General features: G+C 41.9%; 1 protein-coding gene across 1 annotated transcript; it reads right to left on the minus strand.

Moving 5' to 3' along the window:
- Positions 1 to 2,969: 2,969 nt before the first annotated feature.
- DNAJC19 (DnaJ heat shock protein family (Hsp40) member C19) lies at positions 2,970 to 9,392 on the minus strand. The gene is made up of 6 exons (XM_003800092.3): positions 9,260 to 9,392; positions 8,050 to 8,101; positions 7,897 to 7,970; positions 6,790 to 6,869; positions 4,978 to 5,048; positions 2,970 to 3,153 (listed from the first exon to the last, which is right to left on the minus strand). Exons 1-6 carry the CDS (start codon positions 9,260 to 9,262, stop codon positions 3,083 to 3,085), a joined length of 351 nt encoding a protein of 116 aa, XP_003800140.1. The 5' UTR covers positions 9,263 to 9,392; the 3' UTR covers positions 2,970 to 3,082.
- Positions 9,393 to 9,835: the final 443 nt, after the last annotated feature.

Below are 9,835 nucleotides of genomic sequence, written 5' to 3' on the forward strand. Positions count from 1 at the left end.
TGGCTTTTTGTTTCCCTCACCATAAAATGTGTTGGCATCCATAGTTTCAGAGTGGCTATTTATCCTTTTACAGACAAGGAAGCAGGAGCCCTAAGAGATGACAACCTTATGTTGTCTTGAGTGTTTAACTATACAATGATCTAGAGCCCTCACCTGGATGACATTTTTAAATGTTCAGTTTTCCCTTTTTCTTCTACTTGTAAAATGCATAAAAGGTAATCCTGCAGAAAGACTGAAGGGTAAGAAAAATATGCACTACTTTGCTTCTCAGTATTAAAGTGGTTTCCTTTATCTCAGCACCTGTCTTAGAAGAGGCTGTCCTAGTAGACAGTATATACCTCCAGTATATAGAACAGTATTATACCTCCTACATAGTTTTCCTTTTTGGGCATACTTGACTGCCTATAGTCATACCATCACACTTTAAAAATTTAGCTTTCTATTTCTAAGGCTTTTGTTCACAAAACCATTTTTTGATTAGTCCAAAGGACTGAAATCAAAAGGTTGGTAAACCAAAATATAGTTGATCTTCTGTAGTAGTGAATTTGCCTACTCAGTACAGTTTATTTGTAACTCCAAAATCAACATTTGACATGATTTTCTGGTCATTTGTGAATATGCACAGAATGGCAAAAATCTGAAACGCTCCCCATGCAAAGCAATGCTCTGCTGTCTTGTTTCAGCTCTCAAAAACAAGTATCCTTTTTATGATCTATCATGTTTACACTTTTTTTTTTGAGACAGAGCCTCAAGCTGTCCCCCTGGGTAGAGTGCCATGGCATCACGCTCACAGCAAACTCCAACTCGGGCTCAAGCGAGTCTCCTGCCTCAGCCTCCCAAGTAGCTGGGACCACAGGCGCCCACCACAACACCTGGCCATTTTTTGGTTGCAGTCATTGTTGTTTGGCGGGCCCGGGCTGGGGATTCGAACCCGCTACCTTAGGTATATGTGGCTGGCGCCTTAGCCGCTTGAGCCACAGGCGCTGAGCCCATGTTTACACTTTTTGTTGTGAAGTGTCACCTAGTAGTGTTCTTCAAGCAGAAGTAGGCGTGATGCATCAGGGTTAAGTTACAATGGTGTTGGGTGTGGGTTGTGTTAATGATACTACATCTTATACAACATGTTTTTAAACAGAAACATGTAAAACAAAGTTATAAATCAGCTGACAAAAGTGTCACCACAGGCTCATAGCTATATTATTATATATCATACTACACATTATAGTACATATAGTATATCCAATATATATAATATTGGCTATATTTCCCCAAGGAACAGTGGTTCAGTGTTTGCTAATTCAGTATTCACAGCAACTTTATAGGACAAAAAACTACAACAAACAAGAACTAATTGTACCTTCACGCCCACTTGCCCAGGAACTAAACTAAAAAAATTTTTTGTACGCAAGAGCCTTAGAAGTTAAGGGCTTCCATAAACCACAATATTCTCAAAAGGCTTCTTAAGTCTGTTGAAAAGACCCTAGTTTGCTTTAAATCTTTGTTTCTGTCCTTTGCAGTTTTCTGTTTTCCTATTATCAAGTGTCCCTTCACAGTGTCTATAGGGTATAAGGCTGGAGCAGTGATTCTCAAGAGTATGGCCTAGGCCCAGCAAGAAGCATAACTGACTAAATCATAACTGACTTCATCACATTTTAAACAAGGGTACTAGTAAGGGTACCTTACCCTTACTTTAAAATGCCAATAAATCTTATTATCTCCACTATTTTTACCTCAAGTCTTTGTATTCTCTGTTAATAATTAAGACCTTTAAATCTGGATGGTAGTTAGTATAATTTATCAACTCAGAGTTACACATGATACCTCTGGTGGGGAATACTAATTAGCTGGCTTACCTCAGATGTTGTATACAGAGCCTCTAGTTAAACACATGTTTATTAAGCAGATCAGTGAGTCATCTGCCTTCAAGTGCCATTTAAATGTATTTGTATATAAAATTTTTTTTTTGCAGTTTTTGGCTAGAGCCTGGTTTGAACCCACTATCTCCAGTATATGGGGCCAGTGCCCTACTCCTTTGAGCCACAGGCACTACCCAGTATATAAATTCCTAATAATCCAAGTTGATTGATATGTTGGTATTAAGGGCACTAAAGTTTTTACTTTTGCCAACTGTTTGATTTTAATAATTACAAAACTTATATTGTGTCAAAAAAAATAACCCGTTGGAGGAATAATTTGCAAATGGTCAGTATCTTTTAAGAGGCTAACTAAATACAATGTAAATACTTGATTAATAATAGGACTTGTACTCCAAAATCTTAGTGTTAAATTTATTTATTTTTTCTGAGACAGAGTCTCATTTTGTAGCCCTTGGTGGAGTGCTGTGGTATCATAGCTCACGGCCACCTCCTACTTTTAGACTCTAGCAATTCTCTTGCCTCAACCTCCCAAGTAGCTGGGACTGCAGGCACCTGCCACAATGCCTGGCTATTTTTTGGTTGTAGTTGTTATTTGGCAGGCCCGAGCTGGGTCTGAACCCACTAGCTTCAGTGTATGTGCCCTAGCCACTGAGCTACAGGCGCTGAGCCATGTTAAAAGAATTTTTAATGTATGAAACGAAATTCTATCAGTGACATTATATATGCACAGGTTACTTTCTTAGATCAAAATCATTATAGCTAAATTCACTTTTAAATATAAGGTTCCCTGTAGCTGGGCCAGTTTGAATGGCTTTTCATGCTACTAAGAGTCCCTACTTTAACACCCTGTGCTAATTCCATCATAATATTCATCGCGTAAGTTTTTTAACTACCAGTTTACCAGTCTCCCACCAGACTGGAGGCTGAGAGCAAGGACTGTCCACTTCACTTTGTCTTGAGTAGTACACAAGCAACTTACTTGCAATGAGTAATGAACAGTATTTCTATTCAATAGTCTGCATTTGTCCATCAAATATTCTTATCTATAGTCTGACTTAAAATCCTCAAATTTAAACAAAATTATACCAAGGCTTTAGTTTATGCTAAATCATTTTAAAAACTGAACCTCTGAGGCATTTTATTATAAAAAGTTGGCACTCATATACATAAACTAATATGAACTTAAAATTCATTATAAGTTTACTTCATTTTTTAGCTTGACCTTCTAGTAAATCTTTAGCTTCATTGATTTTGGCTGCTATATAAGGAGATCCTCCTATAGAAAGAAAGAAAGAAGTTAATTATATGGATTCTCAATAAAAACCCACTCATTTCAAGGATCTCAATGCTTATCTAAGGACATTAGCAGACATTATTTTTTTAGGAAAACAATGACACTGCAACTAGATCACCAAATATATGGTAGTATATTTGATCAATGGGAAATGAGGTAATTTCCATGAAAAAGATTTCCACAAAAATGATATGTTTTTAGGACATTTAAAAAAATGTTACAAAAGGCTTGGCGCCAGCCACATACACCTGAGCTGGTGGGTTCGAATCCAGCCCAGGCCCACCAAACAAGAATGATGGCTACAACCAAAAAAGAAAAAATAGCTGGGCATTGTGGCCGGCGCCTGGAGTCCCAGCTACTGGGGAGGCAGAGGCCAGAGAACTGCTTGAGCCCAGGAGTTGGAGGTTACTGTGATATGTGATGCCAGAGCACTCTGCCCAGGGGGACAGCTTGAGGCTCTGTCTCAAAAAAAAAGAAAAAATCATACATGTTTTTGTAACAGTGTAAGTTAGCCTATTCATGATTACAAATCATGAATGAACATCCATTTATTGTGGATGTTACTTTTAAACCATAATATTCTCAAAAGGCTTCTTAAGTCTGTTGAAAAGACCCCAGTTTGCTTTAAATCTTTGTTTCTGTCCTTTGCAGTTTTCTGTTTTCCTATTATCAAGTGTCCCTTCACAGTGTCTATAGGGTATAGGCTGGAGCAGTGATTCTCAACAGTATGGCCTAGGCCTGGCAAGAAGCATCAGCAGGGAAACTTCATATATATGTAAATTTGTAGTGTCCACTGTAGACCTACTGAATCAGAAGCCCTCCACATAATATAAGCTAAATTTTGTAAAAGATGCTGTGAGGCAGGCATCCTCAAACTACAGCCCGTGGGCCACGCGCGGCCTGCCGACAACATTTATCCGGCCTGCCAGGTGTTTCTGCTGCCGCTGCCTGTTCTGCTTAGCAGCCAACTTGTCCCGGGGTTTGAGGTCTGAGGGACAGTGAACTGGCCCCCTGTTTAAAAAGTTTGAGGACCCCTGCTGTGAGGTCAAATACCAAACAAATGAAAGGCCGCCTCTAAGTGAAAGGATTTGAGCACTGGAACACAGATTCTATGGCTTGTTGCTTAGAAATATATCAGAAATGAATAAATCTCAGATTCTCACTAGGTAATTTCCATTTTGGAATATCCAAACTCGATGGGAGAAAATTACATTTCAGTTTTATCAACCAAATTTTTTTTTTTTTTTTTAATTTTATTTTTTTTTTGAGACAGAGCCTCAAGCTGTCCCCCTGGGTAGAGTGCCGTAGCATTACAGCTCACAGCAACCTCCAACTCCTGGGCTCAAGCGAGTCTCCTGCCTCAACCTCCCAAGTAGCTGGGACCACAGGCGCCCGCCACAACGCCCGGCTGTTTTTTGGTTGCAGCCATCATTGTTGTTTGGTGGGTCCGGGCTGGGGATTCGAACCCGCCACCTTAGGTGTACGTGGCTGGCGCCTTAGCCGGCTGAGCTATAAGTGCCGAGTCTATCAACCAAATTTTAACATTTAGTTATGAATGTAGATAAAACAGTATAATTTGCAGTATCTGTCACTAGTAGAATTCACACTTTATCCCAGTTATAGGTCTCAAAATAAAGTTTTCACTCAATTTCTTTGAAGATGTCAAAAAAATTGGATTCAGCATGGAAAACAGTGCTCACACAGGTTTAGCTATTTTCCTTTTAATAGTCAAGAACAAGATGTAAAATTATTCCATTCATAACAGTCATACAAACTACCTATGTAATCAGTTTAATGATCACTTACCTTTGTCTGGGTGATTTAAGAGCATAATTCGTCGATGAGCATCTCTTATTTTCCCTTTATTGGCAGTAGGGCTAATTAAAAAAGGATAAGGTATCAGTTACTTCATTCTACTTCTGGGTCACATCAACAAATTATACAGAAAGGTCAATTTAAAAGACTGTGAAACTATCAAGTTAATAAAAGTATGAAAAGCTAAGGAAAACGCATATTCTAAATTGGGGAACTAAACTTGCTCCTTAAGAAAAAAAAGGCAAAAACATAAAGAAAAAAACTTAAGGCATTCTCAAAAATGTAGGTGAATCTGATAATATTCATTACAATCCTTTAATGGAAAGGAAAAGCTTGTTTAAGTATTTGAAAATGAAGGAGAAATTTCACCACAGAAAATGTCAGTTTACAGAGAACAAGATTGAGAACTCTAATAATCTGTTGAGAAGTCTTATCTTTGAATGGAAAAGTGCTTATGTGCAGTTTGTCATGTTATTTGACTTTTATGAGAATGTTTATCCTTTAAAATTGTACATTTGGGCTTGGTGACTATAGCTCAGTGGCTAGGCGCCAGCCACATACTCCGGAGCTGGTGGGTTCAAACCCAGCCCGGGCCTACCAAACAATGATAACTGCAACCAAAAAATAGTCGGGCATCTGGTGGCAGGCACCTATAGTTTCAGCTACTTGGGAGGCTGAGACAAGAGAACTACTTACGTCCACGAGTTAAAGGTTGCTGTGAGCTATGACACCATGGCACTCTACTGAGGGCGACATAGTGAGACTCTGTCTCCAAAAAAAAAAAAAAAAAAAGTATACTGAAGGAAGGACCTGAAGGCTCCAATGACTAGAAGTGGTAATGCTAATCTCTTTTTTTTTTTTTTTTAGGCAGGAGCCTCAAGCTGTCCCCATGGGTAGAGTGCCATGGCATCACAGCTCACAGCAACCTCCTTGGGCTCAAGTGAGTCTCTTGCCTCAGCCTCCTGAGTAGCTGGGACTACAGGCACCTGCCACAATGCCCGGCTATTTTTTGGTTGCAGCTGTCACTGTTTGGTGGGCCAGGGCTGGATTTGAACCCGCCACCTTGGGTGTACGTGGCTGGTGCCTTAGCCACTTGAGCCACAGGCGCCAAGCTGATAATGCCAATCTTCCTGGGACCTCTAACTCCCTTCTAATTGTTAAGGAGGGAAAATTTTTTTTTTTTTTTTGAGACAAAGTTTTACTATGTTGCTCTTGCTAGGGTGCCATCACATCACAGCTCAAAGCAACTTCCAACTCTTGGGCACAAGCAATTCTCTTGCCTCAGCTTCCAAAGTAGCTGGGACTACAGGCACCTGCCATAACGCCTGGCTATTTTGTTGTGGTGGTTGTCGTTGTTTAGCAGGCCCAGACAGGGTTCAAACCTGCCAGCCCCAGTGTATGTGGCCAGTACCCTAACCACTGAGCTATTGGCACCAAGCCATAGGGAAAGTCTTTCTAACATTTCTTCATAGCTCTGGAGTTGTAGAAAAATATTAATATTGGAAATTAGGGCTTGGCACCTGTGGCTCAAATGTCTAAGGCGCCATGCACATACACCTAAGGTGGTGGGTTCGAATCCAGCCCGGGCCCGCCAAATAACAATGACAGCTGCAACCAAAAAATGGCCAGGCGTTGTGGCAGGTGCCTGTAGTCCCAGCTACTTGGGAGGCTGAGGCGGGAGACTAGGTTGAGCCCAGGAGTTGGAGGTTGCTGTGAGCTGTGATGTCACGGCACCCTACCCAAGGAGACAGCTTGAGGCTCTGTCTCCAAAAAGGAAAAAAAAAATATTGTAAATTAGTTTACCTTACACCTAGTATTAATGCTGCTTCCCGTTTTGTCATTTTGGGTTCAAACCCACCTCTGTAATAGCCACCACTAAAGGCCTAAAAAGAAGAAATACATTTTTAAGGAAAGGTTAATAGAATAAACTTAGTTTCTAAGTCTATAAATGTTTATAGAATCAATCTGTAGAAAAACACTAAGACATTTCAGAGAACTTCTAAGCGCAATTTCCATAGTACTTTAGCTCTAGTTAAATCATATCTAAGAAGCAAAAAATTAAATGATCATGAAACAGATCCTGTTTTTCTAGCCAATGTAAACTATATTGGAAACAAAATAGTTTCTGAAAGCCAGTTCTTCCCACAGGGAAAGAAAGATCATTCCAAATTAGCCATATTCTAGATAAAAATTTGACCTCACAATGTAACTATGCTTTAGAACAAGAAGTTACTCAAGAAGAGGACTTGAAGGTCTTTTGAGACAAATGGTTCAAAGTATTTGCAATAAGCCTTTAAGATAGGTATAGAAAAAAATCTTAACTATCAGGTCCTCTAACCTTGTTATGTCATATATCAGAACTGATGAAGTCTTCATTATTCTGTTATATTTAATCACATTAATATTCAGCAGGTTGTCACAGCCAAATTAATTCTTAAGTATGTCATAGAAGATCTGATCAAAACATCTAGTTATACTCTAGCAGGAGTGTTCAACTTGTGGCCTGTGGGTAACACACGGATTTGAGGATTGCTTTGCTTATCTGTAGTGTCAGATAGTTGACAGATCACTTTAAAACTCTATATCTGAGTGCCTATGATGCAGGGCAGATGATGCTGAAGTCGATAGTATGTGAACAATAAAGTGACAATGGCTTTCATAATACTGTACTAGAGTTAACAAGACCCCACCCCCAATTCTGTCATGTATAACATTTGATTTTTTTATGGTAGTGCCAGTACAAAGTTCAGAACTTCTACATTCCCCTTGTGGAAGCAAGAGAAGGGGCCCAAAGTGCTAAGTTCACTTAGAACTTCGTTGTATGTTTGAAATTTACCCTTACTCAAGTGTGGCCCTATGTTTCAAACACAGGTAGCAAAGAATTAGAAAATAATGTGCAGGAAGTCTTACAGATTTTGGCAGACTCTGAAAAACTTGTTTTACTTGAGGCTCCATATGCTTCATGGCTTGCAAAATGTAACGACCTAAAACCAAAAGCAACAGAAGAAATAAATAAATCCCCAATCTCCTCACTTCATTTCCACCCCTAAACCATAAACAAACCTGCAAATCCTGCAGCAGCAATGGTTAGTCCAACTGCTACCACTGTACTGGCCTGGAAAGAGAAGAGTAAACATTTACTTCTGTAACTTCCACCATTCCTTATGCCCATTATCCCATCCCCTACTCATTACAAGTTGCATTTCAAGAGAAGAAACAAGTGTTGTTTTTTTTTTTTTTTTTAAACAGAGCCTCAAGCTGTCCCCCTGGATAGAGTGCAGTGGCATCACAGCTCATAGCAACCTCCAGCTCCTGGGCTCAAGGGAGTCTCCTGCCTCAGCCTCCCAAGTAGCTGGGACCACAGGCACCCGCCACAATGCCCGGCTATTTTTTGGTTGCAGCCGTCATTGTTGTTTGGCGGGTCCGGGCTGGGAATTCGAACCCGCCGCCTTAGGTGTATGCGGCTGGTGCCTTAACCGCTTGAGCCACAGGCGCCAAGTCAGAAACAAGTGTCAAGGTGAAAATATTCTGCCCAGTAATCCTTTAAAAACTACTGCAATTAATACTGAATGCATTGTAAAGGCATGAGACTTTTCACTTCAAAAGAGGCCAATTCGACTTGCCCTCTTTCACAATAGTGAAAAAGATGATAATCTCCCTTTGAAAACTTCTCTCAGCTCTGGGCAAGTGAAGGCACATAAAGTTCAATCAAGAGCAGTGAAATTAAGGTTTCTACCAGAGAAGGAACAACTGTCACTAACAGCTCCTGTAAAATTTGTTTAAACATTTTCAATAACAAGGGTGGGCTAAACTAGGAGACCAATTTATTAAAGGCGCGCTTTCAGCACTATCCCACCTCACCGTCCTACTGTCTCCAATTAGAAGCCCCGAAGATGTTCAGAAAGCGGAGAGATATGTTTGCAAGAACCAACCGGGAAAGGAAGCGTAGAACAAAGTGGAGAGGCAGGGCAGTTATATCAGATGCGTTTCTAGAAATGTCCGAGTCCATGACAGACTCTAAGTTGACTTCCAGGGAAGCAATGCTTTAGCGCCCAAAGCCCGGGACAGCGGAGCAGAGGCTCGAGACGACGTATGAAGACAAACACCCAAGAGAAGCGAGCCAACAGCCTTGCGTCCTGGGGAGCGCGACGCCCCAAAGACTTTCCTCCCAAAGTTGCCCGAGGGAACACGACCTCAGCCGCCACTCGCCGAGGCCAGAAGCTGAGGTCAGGACCTAGGCCGGAGGGCGCCGCGGACTGGAAGCTGCACTCACCATGGCTCCGGCTCAGCTCCCCTGCCTCCCCTGGGAGCGCGGATCATCCCAGCCAGGAGGTCGCGACCACCGAATGCGCGCCTTCACGGGGGAGCGACGCAGCCGCAGGCAGCACGCACAAGCCTCCCGGGCACAGGCGCCCGACGAATCACGACAGTAGGAGCCGCAAACCAGGCCGGAAAGTGTCGTAAAAGCCAAGTCCCGGGGGCCGGCGGGGGGCGTGGCTCCGCAGCGGGCGGGCGGGGACTGCGCCTTCGGGTTGGCGGACGGTGGGCAAGAGGGTCGGGGCGGTGCTTCTCGGTTCGCTGCCCTTTGCTCCTGGGCGTTGAGGATTTGTAAATTCTTTCAGGGAAAGGCGGAGTGTGAGAGGGCGAGGGCAAATGTGGCGCAGCCTTAGCACCGAACGGCCTTTTCTCTACCTGTTAACTCTTCGCTTTGCCGTTTATTTTAACAGTGTAAACCTTACCCGACTTAAACCTCCTGTGACAGATTTCCAACGTGAAGCCAAATAGGTAGTGACCTAGTACAGGAAGCGAGATGTCCCGAGAAACCAAATGAACTAACTGCGCTGTGTTT

The sequence above is a fragment of the Otolemur garnettii genome, unplaced genomic scaffold (assembly GCF_000181295.1).
Source record: "Otolemur garnettii isolate 467f Iridium unplaced genomic scaffold, OtoGar3 scaffold00166, whole genome shotgun sequence".
Lineage (NCBI taxonomy): Eukaryota > Metazoa > Chordata > Mammalia > Primates > Galagidae > Otolemur > Otolemur garnettii.

Bases quoted from the DNA above. Each gene is read 5' to 3' on its own strand.
- DNAJC19 (XM_003800092.3), bottom strand. The intron at 7,971-8,049 runs GTTTGTTTATGG...TTTTGGTTTTAG, and splicing joins TGCTGCTGCAGGATTTGCAG to GTCGTTACATTTTGCAAGCC. The intron at 3,154-4,977 runs GTAAGTGATCAT...TTCTTTCTATAG, and splicing joins CTTAAATCACCCAGACAAAG to GAGGATCTCCTTATATAGCA.